At 40.5% G+C, this 25489-nt stretch overlaps 1 protein-coding gene across 4 annotated transcripts in view; it reads left to right on the forward strand.

Annotated features, from left to right (window-relative positions):
* Nucleotides 1–25489, forward strand: part of SLC25A21 (solute carrier family 25 member 21) — a 498283-nt gene that overhangs the window by 471530 nt on the left and 1264 nt on the right. For all 4 annotated transcript variants that reach the window (XM_055361149.1, XM_055361151.1, XM_055361150.2 and 1 more), the window contains 2 exons: nucleotides 21706–21887; nucleotides 22751–22803. In XM_055361149.1, coding sequence (XP_055217124.1) covers nucleotides 21706–21887; nucleotides 22751–22803 — 235 coding nt within the window. The remainder of the gene's footprint in view (nucleotides 1–21705; nucleotides 21888–22750; nucleotides 22804–25489) is intronic.

Below are 25489 nucleotides of genomic sequence, written 5' to 3' on the forward strand. Positions count from 1 at the left end.
AGGAATATTATGGGCTCTGCCTGGAAACTCTGAGTCTAACTGCATTTGGGACTGCAAAGTGCCGACGTTAAGTCCGTTGGTAGGTCCTGTGGCTTGTGAGGAAAAAGCTGAGCTGGAGATAGATGTTTAGAAGTCATCGGTCTACCTCAATGAGAAGTGAAGTCTTGTCCCTTACTGGTGGAATGACCTTGAGCCCATCACTTCACTGCTCAGAGCTTCAGTTTTTTGAATCTGTAAATTGAAAAACAATGTTTTCCTATCTGATAAGATTGTTTTGAAGATTAAAACAAATAATATGCAAAGTACTTTGTGAATGTTAAGGTGGCATAAAAGTGTGAAGTGAGATGGTCCCGATGATGTGATGAGGGAAGGAGTAGTGGAGCTCGTTAGTATGCAGAATTGCAGGAGGAATTTTTCCCCCGGACTATTCCTTGTGTACTTAAATGAACACTGGTGGGTGTTTTGTTTTGTTTTTTTCTTGGCCTAGAACAAAGTCATTGATTTTATGTGTTCTGTAATCTAAGCCTGATTCAAAACTGGGAAACCAGTATTCTTTAAATTTAAACCATAATAAATCAATCCTTTGTGAAGGGGAAGGTATGATAATCATTAAAACATGTTGAAGAACGTCATCAAGTTGTTATAAACCCTGATGAGGAGGTGGTGTTCCTTGAAGGCCTTATTTCGTCTTTGCTGTAGGCTGTCTCTGGCCATTCACTTCGGACAATTTGTTTACAGGGTTATTGTTTCAATTCCCTTACCCAGCAATTGGTCATTCTGTTGTTCCAAGGAAATCTGAGATTTCACGAACTCTGACTGGCATGGGATAATTCTAGATTTTTCTTTAATTTAAAAAAATCTATAAATGTCTTACAGTGTTTTTCATCTTCAAAGTACTTGGTTTTACAAGAAACTGTTCATAATGTTTTTCTCTGGGGAGTGGAAATAGGGAATTGTGTGTGTGTGAGAGACAGAGACAGAGGCAGAGACAGAGAGAGATTAAGTGGGAGAAAGTGAGCAGTGGTGGAGGGAAAGTATTTATTCTTTATATTAATACCATTCTAAGCTGTGGAGAGCTTTTACATTTTGTATGCATTAACTTTATAATAGGAAGTAAATCACTGAAAAATGTAGCAGAACCTCATAAAATAGATCACCTAGTTTACATTTTCACATTTACTTAATTCTAAGGCTATGTTTGCAGACGTAAAATAGGAACTTAAAACAGCAAACCGCCGGGCGCAGTGGCTCACGCCTGTAATCCCAGCACTTTGGGAGGCTGAGGCGGGTGGATCACAAGGTCAGGAGATTGAGACCATCCTGACTAACACAGTGAAGCCCTGTCTCTACTAAAAATACAAAAAAAAAAAAAAAAAAAAAAAATCAGCCAGGCATGGTGGCGGGCGCCAGTAGTCCCAGCTACTTGGGAGGCTAAGGCAGGAAAATGGTGTGAACCCGGGAGGCGGAGCTTGCAGTGAGCAGAGATTGCACCCAGCCTGGGCGACAGAGCGAGATCCGTCTCAAAAAAAAATAACAGTAAGCCCTGGTAACTCAGGTCAGCTATCCAACCTTGAAGTTCTTGACGTTTTAACTTCAGATTAGTGATCTATGGTACATACATTTTTTAAGTTATCACAGAAAAATATCCCGACTTTCTGTGCCACTTTATGCTATTAAAATCATTTTTATAGACTCCATGATTTTGCCTGATCCTTGTCACAATAACTGCCATTTTCAGATAAGGAAACCTAACAGGAAGTTACAGCCCAGAGATGAGTTACTGAAGTAATTCACCTGAAGCCATATGACAGGGGTGGGGAAAGAACCAGAGACCGGAGCTCTTTTGACCGTATCATGTAATGCTTTCACTCTACATTTTACCTTGTTTTTTTTGTTTGTTTTTGTTTTTTGTTTTTTGTTTTTTTTGAGATGGAGTCTCGCTCTGTTGCCCAGGCTGGAGTGCAGTGGCACTATCTTGGCTCACTGCAACCTCCGCCTCCCGGGTTCAAGCGATTCTTCTGCCTCAGCCTCCTGAGTAGCTGGGATTACAGGTGCGCACCAACATGCTTGGCTAATTTTTATATTTTTAGTAGAGACGGGGTTTCACCGTGTTGGTCAGGCTGGTCTCGAACTCCTGACCTCATGATCCACCCACCTCACCGTCCCAAAATGCTGGGATTACAGGTGTTAGCCACCGCACCCAGTCTTACCTTGTATTTTGTCACACATAAATTATCTCTTTAAAAGTGGTTACTAAAATTTAAATAAATGAAGTGTCTGAAATGTCCAGATAACGTAACCGGATTCTCTGGATTCTCTTTCTGCCATGTTCAGACCCATAACCTGGTCCTCCCTTTCGTATCCTCAGTCTGTAATCCATAGAAACACCGAATTATGAGACACGGCCCTGGAAGAACGGGTCATTACCAGTTTGAAAATGATGCCCTATGTTATGTTCTTTCAGATTTATTTTTAGGAGCTAGCTGTTCCTATTGAAGGGTGAATAAGTGACTACAATAGAGGAAAGACTGCTTTGGATATTGACTGACCATGGAATTCACTTAATGGAGGCATTCATTTACATCTTGTAGTAAATGGAATGGGGTGTCAGGATAAAGAATTATCCTTTCTCCCCAGAAACAGGCCATCACTTCTCAAAGTAAAGCACACTAGAAACAGATACTGATTAACTTAAATGCTGACATCTTTTTCGAATATCCATGGGAATAAACTCTCATTGCAAAAATAGTTTCTTTCATTACCATTCCAAGTTGGGGATGTTTAGAGTGTATTATTTGTGATGTTGACATGCAAATAAAAATCATTAAAATATTACATGTCATGAATAATTTTGTCTTCTAGTTCCATATTTACTTCTTTTCATATGTTTCCATAAATAAAATAATAGTGGAAACAGCTGTCTAAAGCTAATGGCTGTCAGCAGTATTAAATGGTGCTTTCAGTTTGCATCCTAATTAAGGATGTTTGCAGGTTATTTTGCAAAAAACAATAGACCTTTTGTGTTGAATTTTGCCATGATATAAATTACATGTGTGGGTTAGAAATATTTTAAAAGAGAACAATTTTTCAAATGTTCAATCTTTCTTATTTAATAAACCATTTAGACCTGTCCCTGTGGTCATTCACTACAGACAGCATTAAGTCAAACATATTTATTTTCTTCCAAGGTAAATTCTGTAGAATGTCTGAGGGTGGTGCCAGACCCACTTCATTTTATCAGAAGAAATGTGGAAATGTGTTAGTTTCATGATTGAGAGCTACATCCCCCCCTAAGGTGTGCCCTGAGCTGAATGAAAAATGCACCTTTGGGTTCAAGGGGAGAACTTAGACAGAGCTGTTTATATTTTGAAAAGAAGAATCTCAATAGAATTAGAGCATAGTATGATTTAATTTATGACCATTTAATTTTCTGATTCTCTCTTACTCCATCATTAGTCTTACCAATCATCCGGTAATGGGAAGGGCAGGAACATTAAAGTTTCATTAAGAACAACTCTCCTTTCTAGAAACCACTGGGGAAAAACTACAAGTACCTATTATCTATAAAATTCCAGGATATGTGACAATATTCTGTGGTAAAAAGGGGTATCTTTCATTGGCAGTTTGCACAGACTCCCTAGTGGGGATATGTAGCGGGGAGGGGGTATGGGAGAGGGCAGAGAGCAGAGAGCCAGGGGTTCAAATACTTCCTTAAATAAATTTCAGGCCAGTCAGACATTCCCCAAGTGGATGGAAATGAGGTGCAAGTAGCTTTAGGTTCTCAGTGGGTCTATTCTATTCATTCATTCCAAAAGTATTCATGGTGCATCTACTGTATGTTGGGCACCCTCTTAGGAAGCATCAGCATTGCTCCTCCCTTAATGATGTTTACAGTCTAATAGAGGAGATAGACAATAAACAAATCATTGCACAAGGAACTGAATCATTCCAATTGTGCTAAGTGCCATGCAAGATAACTATCAAGCTGTGAGAATTTATAAACAAGGATTCTAATCTAGACCCATGATGGGGCAGGGAGATGGTGTAGGGAAGTCCGTTTTCTTTTTTCTCTTTTTCTTTCTTTCTTTTTTTTTTTTTTTTTTTTTTTTTTTTTTTTTTTTTTGTAGAGACAGAATCTCCCTGTGTTGCCCAGACTGATCTCCAACTCCTGGGCTCAAGTGATCCTCCTGCCTCGGCCTACCAAAGTGCTGGGATTACAGGGATGAGCCACCGAACCTGGCTAGAAAGGTCTTTTTTGGAAACAATGTTTGGGCTTGGGCTGAAGGATGAGGACAAACCACGCAAACCTGAAGAGGTTGAATGAACCAGGGAGAAAGAACAGGAATGTGGCTATCCTGAAGCAGAAAGAAACTCAGGGACCCCAGAGAGGATTAAGAATGAGTGTTGCTGGTGCGTGGAGAACCAGTAGAGAAGTAGAAATGGAGGCTGCAGAGGTTAGCTTGACCAGAATGTTTTAGGCACATAATATAAAGGCAACTTACTCCCCTTAAATTATTTAACTGGGGGTTATATGGAACAGACATATTACATAAGTGGAACTAAATGGACATGGGAAAGTTTCATGTATGGAAGTTCACAGGTATAATCTCATTGAACTAGCTTGGTTCAAAGACTTCTTCTTGATTGTCTCCCTACCTCCATGTTGAAGCATCTCAGTGTGCTCCCTCTGGTTTCTCAATCTCTAGAGTTTTGTTTTGGGAACCTGGCTTGCTAGTTTTCCTTGGGGTCAGTGCCTTTATTGAGTCAAGGAACAGAGAGAACAGACTACAACAGAAATATCCTGCTGGATTCCCAAGGAAATATATAAATACTTTCCTGTATTCTATATAATACTCAATACATAATTAATTCCTAGGTGGTATTATCTAACCACGTGAATATATAGGTATATACAATACAGATTATATCTGTGAAATATATACAGGAGATGATATAATCAAGAGATAACTATTATGCCTAAACTATAATCCATTTTGACATTATATATATGTATATTTTATAATTTGAGCTAAGTGGGTAAAACCTTTAAAATTATTCTACATTTTACAATACTTTAAAGAACAGACAACTTAGAGGGAAAAAAAGGAATTTTCATGGCTATTTTCTGAATGGCTACATTTAGATGCAGAGGTTTTAACAAGACTTTGATTTCATTCCAAAGCCCAGAGCCCTGCAAGGATAGGATCTTAGGAATACTCCACATTCCTTAAAGAATGCTTATCAGTTGAAGCATCTCATTTTAGTTAGTGACCTTCTGTGGAGTGGGGAGCTAGCATTTCCCTAAATTATCTCACATGAAGAGAAAACAAACACTGTAATAGATTCCTCTGATAGCAGTGAAGTAAAAACAAATGTATTTTTTAATTAAGCTTCAATAGCAGATATTTTCACTGGGGACGAAATAGCAGGATACCATGACATCGGGAGGAAAATGTTTTTGTCAAAGTTTATGAACAAAACAACAAAAGAGAGCCAAGATTAGAAGGAATGAAAGGTGTATAGTGAGAGCTGACTCTACTTGTAAGCTGACTTGGACCCATTAGAACTAACAATAGCTAAAATGCAAATTTCCTCTTAAAAAAAAAAAAAAGGCAGTTCACTCTCACTTAAGCTGCCTCCTTGTTCAGTTACCAGGAGGCAACTATGATTCCAATGCACCACATCATTTTCATGACCACCATACCCAGCTGTGGGCAAGACAATGATGAGCTGCTATTATTTGCCTTGCGGTCGCTACCAGGTGCTTAACCAGTGTGGGTATCTGCCTCCTTTGTAATTTGCTTCTGGAAGCTTGGTTCTTTGTTTATTATGTTTTTATAAAGGAAGCTAAGATATTTATTACATACCTATGATGTGTCAGGCTCAGTAAATACACAAGAGGAGGGTGACATGGCATATCCCTTTTCTTTAGATATTTTGAACAGGTCTTCAAAAAGAGTGTAAGAGCCTGGTGCCTGTCTCCACTAACTCCTTTCAAAGGCCTGACCCTAGGCAATCTGACCCCAGGGCCCATGCTCTTAATCATTGTACTCTACATACTTCTTCAAATATGTGGACACATGACCCTTTGGGTCTTTCTTTCTTCAGAGTATACCCACAGCTGCCCATTCACTCTTCTGGTGACATGGCTTCCAGTCCTCTGAGCAGCCCATCTGTCCTACTATAGTGCATCACATTTGTCCATATCAATGTGAGATCTAAACAGAATACTGCAGTTTTTCATTGATCAAATGCAGATCACTAGGATCTGCACTAGGATCAACCATTCCTGTGACATGAACACACACCTTTCTTAAATGCAGCCAAAGACTGTGCACAAATAGATTGTGGGGGATTTGTTGGAAGAAGGGGATGGAAAGGAAGGGAGGAAGAATGTGTTTTATTTTTACATCAAGAAGTTGGCATGGTCTGGGCACAGTGACTCATGCCTGTAATCCTAGCACTTTGGGAGGCTGTGGCAGGAGGATAGCTTGAGGTGGTATTGTATTAAATTTTGGTGGAACTTGGTGGGGTGTTCCAAGATGGCCGAATAGGAACAGCTCCAGTCTGCACTCCCAGTGTGATCAACTCAGAAGACGGGTGATTTCTGCATTTCCAACTGAGGCACCTGGTTCATCTCATTGGGACTGGTTGGACAGTGGGTGCAGCCCACGGAGGGTGAGCTGAAGCAGGACAGGGAGTCGCCTCACCCGGGAAGTGCAAGGGGTTGGGAGATTTCCCTTTCCTAGCCAAGGGAAGCCGTGACAGACTATCTGGAAAAACGGGGCACTCCCACCCAAATACTGCACTTTTCCCAAGGTCTTAGCAACCTGCAGACAAGGTGATTCTCCCCCATTCCTGGCTCGGTGGGTCCCACGCCCACAAAACCTTGCTCACTGCTAGTGCAGCAGTCTGAGATCGATCTGCAAGGTGGCAGCCTGGCTGGGGGAGGGACATCCACCATCGCTTAGGCTTGAGTAGGTAAACAAAGCGGCCAGGAAGCTTGAACTGGGTGGAGCCCACCACAGCTCAACAAGGCCTCCTGCCTCTAAACTCCACCTCTGTGGGCAAGGCATAGCTGAATAAAAGGCAGCAGACAACTTCTGCAGACTTAAATGTCCCTGTCTGACAGCTCTGAAAAGAGCAGTTGTTCTCCCAGCATGGCGTTTGAGCTCTGAGAACAGACAGACTGCCTCCTCAAGTGGGTCCCTGATCCCTGTGTAGCCTAACTGGGAGACACCTCCCAGAAGGGACCCACAGACCCCTCATATAGGTGGCCACCCCTCTGGGTTGAAGCTTCCAGAGGAAGGACCAGGCAGCAATATTTGCTGTTCTGCAATATTTGCTGTTCTGCAGCCTCCGCTGGTAATACCCAGGCAAACAGGGTCTGGAGTGGACCTCCAGCAAACTCCAACAGACCTGCAGCTGAGGGACCTGGCTGTTAGAAGGAAAACTAACAAACAGAAAGGAATAGCATCAAAATAAAAATTAAAAAAAAGGTCATCTACACCAAAACCCCATCTGTAGGTCACCAACATCAAAGACCAAAAGCAGATAAAACTGCAAAGATGGGGAGAAACCAGATCAGAAAAGCAGAAAATTCTAAAAATCAGAGTGCTTCTACTCATCCAAAAGATCGCAGCTCCTTGCCAGCAACAGAACAAAGCTGAATGGAGAATGAGTTTGACGAGTTGACAGAAGAGAAGTGGCTTCAGAAGGTCAGTAATAACAAACTTCTCTGAGCTAAACGAGGATGTTCGAACCCATCGCAAGGAAGCTAAAAACCTTGAAAAAAGATTAGACAAATGGCTAACTAGAATAAACAGTGTAGAGAAGACCTTAAATGACCTGATGCAGCTGAAAACCGTGGCACGAGAACTTCATGATGCATGCACAAGCTTCAATAGCCAATTCGATCAAGTGGAAGAAAGTGTATCAGTGACTGAAGATCAAATTAATGAAATTAAATGAGAAGACCAGGTTAGAGAAAAAAAGTAAAAAGAAACGAACAAAGCCTCCAAGAAATATGGGACTATGTCAAAAGACCACATTTACGTTTGATTGGTGTACCTGAAAGTGATGGGAAGAATGGAACCAAGTTGGAAAACACTCTTCACGATATTATTCAGGAGAACTTCCCCAACCTAGCAAGGCAGGCCAACATTCAAATTCAGGAAATACAGAGAACACCACAAAAATACTCCTCAAGAAGAGCAACCCCAAGACACATAATTGTCAGATTCACCAAGGTTGAAATGAAGGAAAAGGTGTTAAGGGCAGCCAGAGAGAAAGGTCAGGTTACCCAGAAAAGGAAGCCCATCATGTTAACAGCAGATTTCTCAGCAGAAACCTACAAGCCAGAAGAGAGTGGGGGCCAATATTCAACATTCTTAAAGAAAGGAGTTTTCAACCCAGAATTTCATATCCAGCCAAACTAAGCTTCATAAGTGAAGGAGAAATAAAATACTTTACAGACAAGCAAATGCCAAGAGATTTTGTCACCACCAGGCCTGCCTTACAAGAGCTCCCGAAGGAAGCACTAAACGTGGAAAGAAACAACCGGTACCAGCCACTGCAAAAACATGCCAAATTGTAAAGACCATTGATGCTATGAAGAAACTGCATCAATTAACGGGCAAAGTAGCCAGCTAACATCATAATGATAGGATCAAATTCACATATAACAATATTAACCTTAAATGTAAATGGACTAAATGCTCTAATTAAAAGACACAGACTGGCAAATTGGATAAAGAGTCAAGATCCATCAGTGTGCTGTATTCAGGAGACCCATCTCACATGCAAAGATGCACATAGGCTCAAAATAAAGGGATGGAGGAAGATCTACCAAGAAAATGGAAAGCAAAAAAAAAAAGTAGAGGTTGCAATCCTAGTCTCAGATAAAACAGACTTTGAACCAACAAAGATCAAAAGAGACAAAGAAGGCCATTACATAATGGTAAAGGGATCAATTCAACAAGAAGAGCTAAGTATCCTAAGTATATGTGCACCCAATACAGAAGCACCCAGATTCATAAAGCAAGTCCTTAGAGACCTACAAAGAGACTTAGACTCCCACAAAATAATAATGGGAGACTTTAACCACCCCACTGTCAATATTAGACAGATCAACGAGACAGAAGGTTAACAAGCATATCCAGGACCTGAACTCAGCTCTGCAACAAGCAGACCTAATAGACATCTACAGAACTCTCCATCCTAAATCAACAGAATATACATTCTTCTCAGCACCACATCACACTTATTCTGTAGTTGACCACATAGTTGGAAGTAAAGCACTCCTCAGCAAATGTAAAGGAACAAAAATCACAACAAACAGTCTCTCAGACCACAGTGCAATCAAATTAGAACTCAGGATTAAGAAACTCACTCAAAACTGCACAAGTACATGGAAACTGAACAACTTGCTCCTGAGTGACTACTAGGTAAATAACGAAATGAAGGCAGAAATAAAGATGTTCTTTGAAACCAATGAGAACAAAGACACAACATACCAGAATCTGTGGGACACATATAAAGCGGTGTGTACAGGGAAATTGATAGCACTAAATGCCCACAAGAGAAAGCAGGAAAGATCTAAAATCGACACCCTAACATCACAGTTAAAAGAACGAGAGAATGAAGAGCAAACACATTCGAAAGCTAGCAGAAGGCAAGAAATAACTACGATCGGAGCAGAACTGAAGGAGATAGAGATCCAAAAAAACCCTTCAAAAAAACCAATGAATCCAGGAGCTTGTTTTTTGAAAAGATCAACAAAATAGATGTACGGCTAGCAAGATTAATAAAGAAGAAAAGAGAGAAGAATCAAATAGATGCAATAAAAAATGATAAAGGGGATATCACCACCGATCCCACAGAAATACAAACTACCATCAGAGAATACTATAAACACCTCTATGCAAATAAACTAGAAAATCTAGAAGAAATGGATAAATTCCTGGACACATACACCCTCCCAAGACTAAACCAGGAAGAAGTTGAATCTCTGAATAGACCAATGATAGGCTCTGAAATTGAGGCAGTAAGTAATAGCCTACCAACCAAAAAAAGTCCAGGACCAGAGGATTCACAGCTGAATTCTACCAGAGGTACAAAGAGGAGCTGGTACCATTCCTTCTGAAACTATTCCAATCGATAGAAAAAGAGGGAATCCTCCCTAACGCATTTTATGAGGCCAGCATCATCCTGATACCAAAGCCTGGCAGAGACACAACAAAAAAAGAGAATTTTAGACCAGTATCCCTGATGAACATCGATGCAAAAATCCTCAATAAAATACTGGCAAACCAAATCCAGTAGCACATCAAAAAGTTTATCCACCATGATCAAGTCAGCTTCATCCCTGGGATGCAAGGCTGGTTCAACATATGCAAATCAATAAACATAATCCATCACATAAACAGAACTAACGACAAAAACCACATGATTATCTCAATAGACGCAGAAAAGGCCTTCGACAGAATTCAACAGCCCTTCATGCTAAACACTCTCAATAAACTAGGTATTGATGGAACGTATCTCAAAATAATAAGAACTATTTATGACAAACCCACAGCCAATATCATACTGAATGGGCAAAAACTGGAAGCATTCCCTTTGAAAACCGGCACAAGACAAGGATGCCCTCTGTCACCACTCCTGTTCAACATAGTGTTGGAAGTTCTGACCAGGGCAGTCAGGCAAGAGAAAGAAATAAAGGGTATTCGATTAGGAAAAGAGGAAGTCAAATTGTCCCTGTTTGCAGATGACATGATTGTATATTTAGAAAACCCCATCGTCTCAGCCCAAAATCTCCTTAAACTGATAAGCAAATTCAGGAAAGTCTCAGGATACAAAATCAATGTGCAAAAATCACAAGCATTCCTATACTCCATTAACAGACAGAGAGCCAAATCATGAGAGAATTCCCATTCGCAATTGCTACAAAGAGAATAAAATACCTAGGAATCCAACTTACAAGGAATGTGAAGGACCTCTTCAAGGAGAACTACAAACCACTGCTCAACGAAATAAAAGAGGACACAGACAAATGGAAGCATATTCCATGCTCATGGATAGGAAGAATCAATATCGTGAAAATGACCATACTGCCCAAAGTAATTTATAGATTCAATGCCATCCCCATCAAGCTACCAATGACTTTCTTCACAGAATTGGAAAAAACTACTTTAAAATTCATATGGAACCGAGAAAGAGCCCGCATTGCCAAGACAATCCTAAGCCAAAAGAACAAAGCTGGAGACATCACGCTACCTGACTTCAAACTATACTACAAGGCTACAGTAACCCAAACAGCATGGTACTGGTACCAAAACAGAGATATAGACCAATGGAACAGAACAGAGGCCTCAGAAATAACACCACACATCTACAACCATCTGATCTTTGACAAACCTGACAAAAACAAGAAATGGGGAAAGGATTCCCTATTTAATAAATGGTGCTGGGAAAACAGGCTAGCCATATGTACAAAGCTGAAACTGTATCCCTTCCTTATACCTTATGCAAAAATTAATTCAAGATGGATTAAAGACTTACATGTTAGACCTAAAACCATAAAAACCCTAGAAGAAAACCTAGGCAATACCATTCAGGACACAGGCATGGGCAAGGACTGCATGACTAAAACACCAAAAGCAATGGCAAGAAAAGCCAAAACTGACAAATGGGGTCTAATTAAACTAAAGAGCTTCTGCACAGCAAAAGAAACTACCATCAGAGAGAACAGGCAACCTACAGAATGGGAGAAAATTTTTGCAATCAACCCATCTGACAAAGGGCTAATATCCAGAATCTACAAAGAACTCAAACAAATTTACAAGAAAAAAACAACCCCATCAAAAAGTGGGCAAAGGATATGAATAGACACTTCTCAGAAGAAGAAATCTATGCAGCCAACAGATACATGAAAAAATGCTCATCATCACTGGTCATCAGAGAAATGCAAATCAAAACCACAATGAGATACCATCTCACACCAGTTAGAATGGCAATCATTAAAAAGTCAGGAAACAAGAGATGCTGGAAAGGATGTGGAGAAATAGGAACGCTTTTACACTGTTGGTGGGAGTGTAAATTAGTTCAACCATTGTGGAAGACAGTGGCGATTCCTCAAGGATCTAGAACTAGAATTACCATTTGACCCAGCCATCTTATTACTGGGTATATACCCAAAGGATCATAAATCATGCTGCTATAAAGACACATGCACACGTATGTTTATTGCAGCACTATTCACAATAGCAAAGACTTGGAACCAACCCAAATGTCCATCAATGATAGACTGGATTAAGAAAATGTGGCACATATACACCATGGAATACTATTCAGCCATAAAAAGGGATGAGTTTATGTCCTTTGCAGGGACATGGTTGAAGCTGGAAACCATCATTCTGAGCAAACCGTCACAAGGACAGAAAACCAAACACCGCATGTTCTCACTCATAGGTGGGAATTGAACAATGAGATCACTTGGACACAGGGCAGGGAACATCACACACTGGGGCCTGTCAGGGGTTGGGGGGCTGGGGGAGGGATAGCATTAGGACAAATACCTAATGTAAATGATGAGTTGATGGGTGCAGCAAACCAACATGGCACATGTATACCTATGTATCAAACCTGCACATTGTGCACTTGTACCCTAGAACTTAAAGTATAATAATAATTTTTAAAAAATTTTTGGTGGAACTTTTGTGGGGCTGATGGGTTTTTTATTTATTTAAAGACCAGCCTAGGCAACATAGTGAAACTCTGTCTCTCCAAAACATTTTTTTTTAATTAAAAAATTAGTTGAGCATGCTGGCTCACACCTGTAGTCCAGCTACTCGGGAAGCTGAGGTGGGAGGATCGCTTGAGCCCAGGAGGTTGTGGTTACAGTGTGCTAAGATTGCACCACTGCACTCCAGGCTGGGCGACAAAACAAGAGCCTGTCTTAAAAAAAAATAATAAATAAAAATAAATAAATAAATAAAAATAAAAAATAAAAAACTAGATATGTGATATGTATAAATCTTTATGATCAATTAAAATCCCTAGATTACATGAACTATAATCAAGTCATCTCCCTCATCTTAAACTTGTATAGTTGTCTAAATTCAAAATTTTACATTCACTGTGCTTAAATTTAATCTTGTAGGTTCAGTCTAGTGCTAAAGCCCATGATGATAATTTTTAATGTTGAGTCTCTCATCTGTCATCCTAGCTTCCCCTCCCAGCCTGTCATCAGCAGATCCATTGAGCAAGCCTTCCACATTTTCTCCCATGTTCATCCAACCTTTCTTCAGGCTGCCATATGTTCACATCTTTCACAGCAGAGCTATTCTGTTCAGCCAGAGGAGAATCCCTCTAACCACGCTCTCATCCATCCTCCATTCAGTGCCTTGTTCAGCAGGATAAAATGGGAAATTTTAAAGTGATTTTCTGAAATTAAGGTGTGCAAAATGATTCAAAAAAATGAAATTTTCAGAAATGTATTACTACAATAAATCTGCAGTTCCTTCACGCATGAGCTTCATGTAGGTACCCCCTCCGGCTTGCAGCCTTAAGGAAATGAAGGACTGTGTTGCAACCTCCACTTCACCTATTGTGATAGTGATGTGCTACAGAGGGCATGAGAATGAGTCACAGAATTGAGTTCTGCAAAGAAATACTTTTGTGATACCCCCAAAATCATGTAACTCCTTGTAGGACCACCCTATTTGGTGCAGTACCAGGAGGAATTAAAGGGTGACTTAATTGCAGAGATCAAAGAAAATGTGATTTGGGCTGACATGAGGTGGGAAGATTCCAAGATTAGATTTTAATGCTGAGTTCCCTTAAATGAAAAGCCCTATTGCTGTCCTCTACTCAACCTTGCCTTTTGCAGAGAAGCAGGCTTCCTGCCCTGTGTCCCTCATCACCCCCACTCCTCACTGGCCGACAAATCCTGCTTTCTCATCTTCCTTAACCTCCTTCTTCTGGCATATCGCTGGGTGAAATGCCTTCTTAAAGACCCCAGACCCTAATCACAAAGACCTCTGAGATGAGCAATGTTTCTGTTTATCAAGCTAGCAGCCAGCTGGCCAGCTAACGAAGCCAGGTGTCAGAGCCCATGCCAGGAAAGGTAAAAGGGGAGGCATATGCCTCTTTCAGTGGACATATTTTATCTCCTCAAGTGCCACTGCCTTAAATTACTTATGCTGTCTTTAGCTCTTGGCTGTATAGTTTGGACTATATGGTTAAATTAGCTACAAATGTGTAGGGTGTTAACTGTTTTGAGTCATATGATCACGTTTCTGATGTTGAATTTTTAGAGCTTGTGGGACATCACAGCCGCCAGCGTTTTGGGATCACTTCTTAATGTCTCTTGTTAAGTCACAAAGAGTCTATAAATAATATGTTCTGTCAGAGAAACTCACTGATCTCCCTGAAGAGGGGCTGGTAAACACATCTCTTTAGCTGTGCACTCACAAAAAGATCACACAGTGTGATGGAAACAGCCAGAGAATTCTAGCAAGAAAATCTGGTGTTAATTCTCAATTCTAGTATTTACTAGTTAGCCATGTGTCTTTGGCAAACTTATACCTTCTCTCTGTCTCAGTTTTCTCATTTGTGAATGGAAATATTAATTTCAGCCTTAAAATGTTTGCAAGGGAATTAAACCATTTTTAAAACCTGCATGAATTGTTTTCCATATTATTATCACAGAATAAAGTCAATGCATGCAATATTCATTAATATTTCAGACTACTCAGCTCCAGTTTAGTTATATCACATGATTTATAAGAAAAATCAGAAAATATTTAGAGGAAAAGATCCATAGATGAGGAAATAATACATACCACTTATAAATAAATATTTAAAAAGAACTTTTTTAAAGTGTACTGGAAATAAAAGGCTATTGCAGTAACAGATTTTATTTTTATTTTTATTTTTTATTTTTCTAAAGACAGTCTCACTATATTGCCAAGGCTGGTCTCAAACTCCTGGCTTCAAGCTATCCTCCCGCCTTGGCCTCTCAAAGTCAATAACAGTTTTTAAATTCCAATGAATTACATCAAGAGTAGTTAACAGTTGCTTGCCCTTGCAATTGAGCAAAGTGTTGGAGTAAAATGGTTTAGGCTTATTGGTGAGGAACATCAATTAAGTACAAGAAACAGTTCCTAATTGGTGACAGTTGGAGCTAATTATGGAATTAAGTTGGAAATTTTTAATAACATAATAGATTTTTCATCAATATAATATTCATTTACATAATTTATATGTGATCCATTCAAAATACTTGACTTAGGCTAGGTGGCATTCTGAATTCACTCCTAGTCTTGTGATTCTGGGATTTTTATTTTCTGTCACTGAAGTCTTCTCTTGGCCTAAGAGGTGATCTCCTTGCATGTTGAATGAGGGTGCAGCCCTGAGAGGCAAGCGCACATGTCTCTAAAACTGGTTGACATGTGGCAGTCTCAGAGTCACCAATACTTTGGCTTCTTCACTTCTAAATAATAGAACTTTAGCTCTCTTTTGACTAATTCAAGATTGTATCCCTTTGTAAGGTAGGAAATTTCTGTATGGCTCAGGTACCTCATCTGCTCTGGGATGTTGTGGGGCTTAAATATACAAAGGGCTTAACCCAGTACCTGACTCAGAGTGAGTGTCTTCTCATTCTCATCTTCTTCCTCCAGTTTTTAAAATAAATTAATGGAAAAAGGCAAAATGATACTCCAGGTCATGTGATTCTCAATTCAGAGAGCTAGCCATTCAGCTAATATGGTGACTCACTATAATAATATGTCTTCTGTTGACTTCCTTAACAGCCAACGACTGGCCAAGCTTTAAGAGGCAGAAGCTAGATATCATCTTACAGGACTCAGATAGTGAAATCCCAGGAGCAATTTCCTCCCCATACTGTATGTTTGCCCTCCATTTTTTTCACACCCCCACTTCAGTACTAATCACATTGAACTAGAATAGTTGCTTAGATGCCCACTCCCAGTCCCCTCTCTGGACCATTTACCTTCATATCCAACTCTAGCACCCAGTGTAGGAATGGACATATAAAGACACCCAATAAATCTTTTTTGGCTGGATTCACAATGAATGAATCAGTCACAAGAAGCAATATGACATAATGGTTAAGAAACATAGGCTTGGGAGTCAGAAGGAGCTGGGCTCAAATCCAGGCTCCACCTCTTACAAGCAGTGTGATCTTGGACAACTGACTTAACTTTTTAAGTCTCATGTCCTTACCTGTAAAATGGTGTTATATGCCTAACTCATAGGGTTTGTTATATCATATATACATTTTGTATACACTTTTTGCACATGACATTGTGCCTGGTAATAAATATTATTAATAATAGCATTATTACTCATAACAGTATGAAAAAATACAAATATTATAACATGTATAGCAATTTTTGTTGCTAGTTACTTTTGCTATTAATTTCCTTGTTATTTATGATTATGGTTATCAGCAGAAATGCTGTACTTGCTGCTAGCCAGTACACAATGACCCACTCAAACTATGAGATAGGTGTCACTCAGATCAGGTGACCCCACTGATAGCCATTCTGGCTTTGGACTGAGCTAAGGATAGGATAGGTTGAACAGAGTTAATATCATTGCCTTCAGTTGTGTAGCCTTGAAGAAACAACCCCTGTTTCCACCAAGGAAAGCTTCAAAATGCTTCCCAACACATCCAGAGCCCCTTAGGGTCAATGATTAAGGTGAATCTTAGAGCATCAATTATCCAGCCCAAGGATCCAAAGAGGGTGAATGATCAACTTAATTAAGCAGTGGTTCTCAGACTTTACCATCCATCAGAATAACTTGGAGGACTTGTTCAAATAGATTGCTGTAGCTGGGCTCCATTCCCAGATTCACTGGTCTGGGGTGGAACCTCAATTTTGATTTCTAATAAGTTCTCACATGGTGCTGATGGTGGTGGTGTGGGGAACACACTTTGAGAATCACAGAGTTCATGGATATGGTTGAGATGTGAGTAACTGGACTCCAGAGCAGGAATGTGTGTGGAAATCATTTCACTTAGGTGGATTGCCTGAGAACCCCTGTGGAAATTAGGGCTTCCTATTTTTAGCCTCTGTTTTCAACCCTGCACTGCCCTTTCCTTACTTCATAAACATATTGGTAGGGAAAATGGTCTCGTGAAATTGTTTTCAAGCTTTTACAAGCCTAATAAAATCAACAGACACACTCCCCAGGAAAGCTCATCTACACAGACACAGAAGCTGATATGGTTTGGCTTTGTGTCCCCACCCAAATCTCATCTTAAAGTTCCCATAATTCCCACATGTTGTAGGAGGGACCCAGTGGGAGATGGTTGAATCATGGAGGCAGGTTTTCCCATGCTGTTCTCGTGATAGTGAATGGGTTTCATGAAGGCTGATGGTTTTAAACATGGGAGTTTCTCTGCACAAGCTCTTTTTTTGGCCTGCTGCCATCCACGTAGGATGTGACTTGCTCTTCCTTGCCTTCCGCCATGATTGTGAGGCCTCCCCAGCCATGTGGAACTGTAAGTCCAGTTAAACCTCTTTCTTTTGTAAATTGCCCAATCTCAGGTATGTCTTTATCAGCAGCATGAAAACGGACTAATACAGAAGCATTGCTTCGAATTTCAGAAGGTTCTTAGACACCTCCCTCACCAACCCACCCACTAACTCTTAGGAGTATAAGAAGAAAAGCTATGCCTTGAGGCAAAGTCTTGGGTTCACTCGGATGTAACAAAAAATCCCTTCTTATATTTAACCTTTCAGTTAACTCATTTGTAAAATAGGAGTAATAATAATAGTTCGTACCTCAAAAGTTGTGAAGATTAACAGATGTATTGCTTAGACATTTGCTCTTAGCAGTATCTGGCACAAAATATGTACTTCAATCAATGTTTATTTTTATTAAAATTGTTACTTCTTCTGTGAGCTGGGGAAGGCATGTTTTAACCTGTAGTGAGGTGCTTGTGGGAAGAGAGGAGGCCAAGAGAAAGGCTGCAAATGTAGGGTTCTGGGCTGCTGGAGGTGGGGCGGTAGGACCGAAGGTGGCAGGCAGCCGTCCTGATGCTGCCTGGGTACTGCCCAGGGGCTTGCAAAGGCATCCACAGGGGTAACAGGGGTCTGAGTAGAGGGGACAGCCCCACTCAACTTGCTTTCTTCAGCTCCGAGCATCTTGGTTTATTTAGCACCTACAGTGTACTCTGCAAAACAGGTGACACAAAGAGGAGTAACACATGCTCCTATGCTGTGCAGACTCACAGCCCTGCAGGGAAGAGAGATACACGCAAAAATATACTAAACACTAAGTGGGCCATAGCAAAGGTGAGGACTGTTGTTCAGACAGTATCTCGGGAGTAGAGGAGAGGATAAATCAATTTTGACAGGGGATCTGTACAACTTTCTTGGGTTAGTGGGATTTAAGCAGAACCTTAAAGGGCAGTGAGATTGCTATAGGTGAATATGATGGAGAAAGACATTCTAGGCTGCAGGGATCATTTGAACAAAAGCGTGGAGTTGGGAAAGTGCTTGGTATATTTGAGTAATTATGAATTAACCAGTGTGACCATAGTATGGATTCGGGGTAGGGTGTAGAAGTGGAAGCTAGAAAGATAAGTTGGAAGCATATTGTGGGTGTGGGAAAGAAATCAATGGCCAAGTGAGGCAGTTTGTCTTTATTCTCTGTGCATCCCAGAAAGTATGGAGGGTCTTTGAGTAGGGAGATACCAAAAGCAGATCTGTTTTTCTAAAAAGAGAACCCTGATATCACTGCGAAGAATAGATCCTAGCAGGCAGGAAGGAAGCAACACTTGGTAAAGGTAACGGGAACTTGATCTAAAGCCAGAGAGGTGGCAGTGGCCAGGAGAGGATGAACGGGAGAGGCATCTGAGATGCTACATTCATTCGAGGATGGCTAGCGGCATGTGACAAAGAAAGCAGAGGCGAGCTGAGACAGTTGTCCTCGCACACACAGGCCCAGCCTGGGATGCTGGATTCAAGCAGGCTGTGTGGTCAAGGAAGAAACTGCCTACTGGCCCAGAAGCTGGTGGTCAGTGATAGCCTCATGGCCATCCCAAGCAAATTCTTTTCCTCCCTAGAATGCCCACAGGGGTAGCAACTGACCATCTGCTTTGCCAGTGTGGAACATCAAAATCACTGATTCCTAGACTTGGGTCCTTATCTGGCAGCCTCAGGAGCCCTGGAGAGCTTTTTAAACAACTTGCAGGCACCTTCTTCTCACCCCCGAGATGGGTCTGCAGCGGGACCCAGGCATCTGTATTTTGTAAAATTGCCAGATGATTCTGAAGCACAGCTGGATTGGAGAACCACTGTGGGATCTTACTGTTGTGCTGGGAAATGTATAAAAAACAAAGGTGGGCCGGGCACGGTGGCTCATGGCTGTAATCCCAACACTTTGGGAGGCCAAGGCAGGCAAATCACCTGAGGTCAGGAGTTCGAGAGCAGCCTGGCCAATGTGGTGAAACCCCATCTCTACTGAAAATACAAAAATTTAGCTGGGCATGGTGGCACATGCCTGTAATCCCAGCTACTCAGGAGGCTGAGGCAGGAAAATCAACTGAACCGAGGTGGAGGTTGCTGTGAGCCAAGATCCTGCCACTGCATTCCAGCATGGGCAACAGAGTGAGACTCCATCTCAAATAAATAAATACAAACAAAGGTGGACACTTACTCCTGCTAGTGAATACTATGATATGATGGCCTGGAGACCTAACCTTTTGGTTTCCAATGCCATATCTCAAGCACAATGACCATCATTGAGTCTCTTTGTTCACCTTCCATCCCCAACTCTGGTCCTCAGCAAACACATCAGCCAGTCTCCCAAACTTCCCAGAAGGACAACATGTATACAAATAATCATTTCCATTCTTGTCCTTAATTGAAAAAGAAAGAGAGCTTGACAATGTCACGGGGATTTCAAAAAAGCATCTTTTCACAGAATGTTTGCATCTTTAGAAAACAGGCTACATAATAATACTATTCATTTTCTGCCAGGTTTGTGCAACGCTTATAACACTTTTACTTATATTATTGTTTTTATTTCTCAGAAAAATGATACAATTTAGAGGTAAGATAGGTGTTAAAAACTTCCCTTGGATACACTGGGCTCTGGGTGATTCAGTGACTCATCAGAGGTCAGACAACCAGAGCTGGTCTAGAATTCACTGTCCTCCTGAGCTCCAGTTCTGCTTCTGTGCCATAATGGAGAGGAGTAACATAAAGGCATTTTTCTCTCCTTGTAAAAGAGAAAAAATGGGGGGAGAGGGAATTATTTAAACACACCTCACTCATACTGCAATCACTGCATTGTTTTTCCTGTTGAAACACCCTGTTGGTTTTCAAATCCCTTTAAACCTCCCCGGCACCTGTATGGCCCAGATCCAGGAATTATTACCAAACCCTTGCTTTTTATATTTAGCCACATAGGAGTTTCTGTGATGGTAACTGGCTCTTGGTTCAGTTGAAAATTTCAGAGCCCTCAGAAGTTTTCTTCTTTCATAGAGGCTGGAAGCATGTAATGCTTAGACCTGAATTTTCTTGTTTAACTGAAGCATGGTATGCTTCCCCTCTGGATAAAACAGTGTTGTGGCACAGCCCTATATTGTTCCTCTGTGATGATCCCTCTAAAATATTGATCAAAAGAGAGGGCAGGGAAAAGATAGGGTGGGGGGTCGGAGTCAGCAGCTTATAGTATGTGATATGACCTGTCTTCAGAGAACAGAAGACTGAAAACATAGAACTGAGGTTGGCAACATAATGAGAACTTTCCAGCAAATTCATTATAACAAATCATAATGTGAGCTCACAGGGCACAAAAATAGGCCAAAGGAAAGTGACTCCCACATAAGACCTAATTAAATACTTTGATGTCAGAAAGCAGTGCAGGGAGGGGTGGAAAATCAAATCAGACCAACGTGAAGGGCCTAAATTCTAACAGAAAGAAGAAATATTTCTCTTTTACTCACTCTCGCTCTCTCTTTCTCCTTTTCTTCCTTTGCCATGGAGGAAGAACAAGATTCCAAAACAATGGATTGTAAATTCTTCAGCCAATTAGTCCAGTGACTTACTACTGTTTATAATGCACAGAATGTCACAGGCTGTTTTGCAGCCGCCCCAAGTTGGTTTGTTAATAACAGGAAGCTAGCACTTCTCAGTACAGTGGATCAGCTACACGTGAAAATAAATGCAAAAAACCTGGCGGGGAATAGCAGCAGACCACGAGTAGCCTTGATTTAATTTAACATTTGGGGGTCCACACACAAATGAGCATTTTAGTAGGCTTCATGGTGGAAGTTGCTGTCATTTGTAAAATATTCTGGCCAATTAGCTAATAGTGTGCTTGGATTTCTCCTGTTTTGATACAGTAATACTAAGTACATTGTGAAGCCCAATTATACAAATCATCCCCATATGCCATACCAGTCTTTCTTTATGAACTGTGTTTATAAATCCTGTGTGAGGAAATGTGTACTTCAGCAATTTAGACCATGTGTAAAAACATAGCCAATGGGATTGTCAAGAAAACAAGTTCCAGCCTAGGAAATCCTAATGTGTTCCGCTGGAATAACAGGAGGGTGCCGGGAGTGCAGTGCTCTGCTTAAATACATATTGCTTTATAGTGTTTACCTGATTTAGGGGCTTCCGCTCCCCTTTCTGTTATATTATTCTTCTTTTCTTTTAGGATCCAATCTTGGAGTTTTTGAGAAAATTTGGGATTGGTCTTCTCTCGGGGACAATAGCCTCAGTCATTAACATCCCTTTTGATGTTGCCAAAAGTAGGATTCAAGGGCCTCAACCAGTTCCTGGAGAGATCAAGTACAGAACCTGTTTTAAAACAATGGCAACAGTCTATCAGGAAGAAGGGTAACATAACACATTCTGATTTTAATAAATGTATGAGGCTCACGTATTGTTGGAACCGTATTGTCCTTCCATTTAGATGAGAACCAGTAAGCCCTCCTAAGTGGAGCTTGTGTCTAAGAAACTCTGCGAATATACATGACAAACTCTCCAAGACGACACGATAGTGAGATGTTGTAAACATGTGCTTACACCATCGAGTGACAATATGCTGCCTGTTTGCCTTAGAATGCCAAGGTGAACTTTTTACTTGGCAGTTGGTATAATTAGTATTGTATATGTCCTTCTAATATATAGGCAGAAGAATAATTGTCTTCTGGCTGTAAATCCCATTAAATTGCCACCTGATTATATTCTTCTAGGAGAATTATAGAGTTCTGTAAAACACTTTTAAAAATTTAAAGTATGTGCATTTTTCTGATTTTTTTAAATCTTACTTTCTGTTTCTTTGCCCCTCTTTTTCTCAAGTAAACAAGTAATATTTTATTATTTTGATATAAACTGCATCATATTTCCTAATGTAAAGACTGAGTTTGTGGTCTTTTAAATTCAATTACAAAAGTCATTCTGTCCATATACACAGCTGTCTTGAAAGTAAGACCTGTCTTGAAAGCAAAAACCATCTCACTGATGAAAGTCATGTTTCTGATTGGACAGGACCAGCACAGTTGGGTAATAAAGAATTCATTAACTCTTTCCCCACATCCAGTTTGCTGCAGAGAATACTAAGATGCTGTCTGCTTTGAGATGTGTGTAATTCCAAATAATTTATTTTTTTAAATGCTGGGCCCCCATCTCAATAAAGCTAAGGTACAACTCCATTTATTTTCAGAATAAGAATGTTTCTCTTTCCCTTCCCATTACAGGATTTTAGCTTTGTACAAAGGCCTGCTTCCCAAGATTATGAGACTTGGACCAGGTAATGATAATTTTGATTATTTAATCCTTCCTTCTTTATTGTTCTAGTGTCTCTTTTTTTGATATTTGTGTCCATCAGCAACAAAATATTTACCACTTTGTAAAAGACAGAAACCTTGAGAATATAAAGTTGTCTATGAGTATTTGAGTTACTGAAGACATCCATTAGAAATGTTCTACCTTTGTTTATTAAGTACTATTTGTGAACTTGCTGGAGGCTAACAGAAGCCAAAACCCAGCTTAAGTCAATAGGAAGAAGCCACAGGCAGTTGGAGTTTGAGTGAGAGCCGAGGTGTGTGCAGTGGCTTCTGGCTGAAGGGGAGGCTTTTCACTGAGTGAGGGACCAGCCCAATCAAACGTTTCCTCGTGCTCCTAATTCATTCTTGCTCCTGCCTCAACTTCATTTCAAAAAAAGAAAAGGAGGACAGCTTGCCTCCATGAACAGCAAAGCCACTCATCTTTACAGTCACCTCTGGGGAGTGGTGACACCGTAACTAGCTGCTTACCTCTCCTGGGCTTTGTCAGCATGACGCTGGAGGCTTCTGGCTCAGGGCCTCACTTCAGGACGCCTACCCACAAAAAAACCGGCTGCCATTCCCACAGGGAGAATCGGCTGCCTCTGTGTAAATAGATAAGAAAATAACTTCTGCAGACTCAACCGCCAGGGCAAATAGTCTCAGATTATAAGCAACCTTGTGAATAAGTACAAAAGTATACTCTAGACCACACATATATTTTTTTAATCAGGCTACACTCACCTACTTATACATACTGGTAATATTTCCTAGAACCTTCTCCTACACCTCCCCTCTCTCCCTTTGCAGTTCCTCCCTTTTAACACTATTGTCCTCCTACCCTGCTACACAAACACACATGCACATTCACCTTTAGATCTCAGCCCAATGAACCAACATTTCTATTAATCTAAGATAGAGAACAAGAGTCTGTAAATTGAAGCTGGTGAACAGCTCACACTTTCATATATTTAGGAAACACTTCCACAATTCCCAACCCATCTATCCCAATCTTTATAGGCCTTTAGACATGGATTTTGTTTCATATTTGGGATTCAGACCTACCTTCCATTAGTCATTGGCCCATGTGTAAAAGCTAACGCAGTAATAGAACGTGGGGAATTTTGTGCATCTCTGCCAGTATGTGGTGTTTTTCCTTCACCGCAGAGTAAAAACCTGCTAGTAGACCTAATATGAGAGAAAATCACAGCACCAGCCCTCAACCAATATTCTCAGAAAGGGATGGGCCTAAAAAGGGTGGTGACAAGGGAGAGGTTAGCTAAAATGGTAATTGACTGGAACCTTCATCCAAAACTCTTAAATAATCTGACCCCAAGTTTTGTTAGAGGCTTGCAAATGTTTGGTTGGCTTTTTAAATGTTTTGCATGAGAGGTCCTGAGTTGCTGTGGTGTTAGACTCAAAGAAAAGGGTTCTTGTGAACTGACTGTCCAGGCTAAGCCAAACTGTGGATATCTGGAAACCACTCACAGACCTGCCCTCCACTTCATTCCAAATGTGTGCATCCCAGCGACTTCAAAGCAAAGAAACCTAGAAAGAAAGGTACCACTGAGTTAAAGATTAAGATTTTTGAATGAAGGGTGAAATTTTTTTCTTTAAAGAATGAGAGAGAGAGAGAAAAAAAAAAAGAATGAGAGAGAGACAGTAAAAAAAGAAAAGAAAGGTGAGCCTGGAATTTTTGTTCTTTGTTCTGGAGAAGCATCCAGCATTTTTACAACAGCCTTAGCAGCTCAATGTGGCTAACAATCAGGTACCTTCCATGAAAGAATCTTGAAGTCTGTGATTTAAACTTCAACTGTTACTAGGCCAAAAACTAACCCAACTCTGCATATTCTTGTCTTACACTGTGAATGGTTAGTAAGAATAAATGCAGCGATTACCTACATATTAATGACCCTCTGTAGTGCAGCTCTTTTTGTTTGCCAGAGTTCCAAGAGGCCTAGAGCAGCTGAGAGGGACTAATAGAGTATCTTCATGGGTTAAAAATGAAAATTACAGGCAGATAATTATCTTTGGTATATGGTTACACAAACGTGCAGCCTGTAGATTAAAAAAAAAAATAAAGTATATGGCAGTGTGTTCAAAATAACTAAGACCCAAATCGAGTTCTATTTCTTTCCATCAGAAGTCAATCTTCTATTCACGCAGCCAAGTCTTCTCTAAGTTGTGTTCAGGATATTTGTCCAAATTTTGATTTTGTGATGTTTTTCACACAGTTAGACATAAAAGGATAAAAAGAGATTATCCTGAAGGGCACAGGACACATGCTATTTACTGCATCAAATAGAACATAAAATGATCCATGTACAAATGCTTCTCCCAGTGGCTAGGTATTCAGCAGCCTCAGTGCCTGCTTTTCTGTATCACATTCCTGTTGACATAATACAGAGCATGTCTCTTCACAGCCAGTTATGTAGCTCTTTTCTTCCAAGACAAATGGTGGTCTCATGCCATCCAACCCCCACTACCAAATTTTCAAGTTCAAATCCATATACAACTGAAGCAGATAAAAGGAATGAAGGTTAGCTTTCAACCTCCTTTTGTTATGTTTTGCAATGCAGATTTTTTAAATATTCAGAATCTAATTTCTACGTTGCAATGCAGTTTGAAAGCCATGACAGAAAACTAGACTCATCCATCAAGCACCATCTTAGA

The sequence above is a fragment of the Gorilla gorilla genome, chromosome 15 (genome assembly GCF_029281585.2).
Source record: "Gorilla gorilla gorilla isolate KB3781 chromosome 15, NHGRI_mGorGor1-v2.1_pri, whole genome shotgun sequence".
Classification (NCBI taxonomy): Eukaryota; Metazoa; Chordata; class Mammalia; order Primates; family Hominidae; genus Gorilla; species Gorilla gorilla.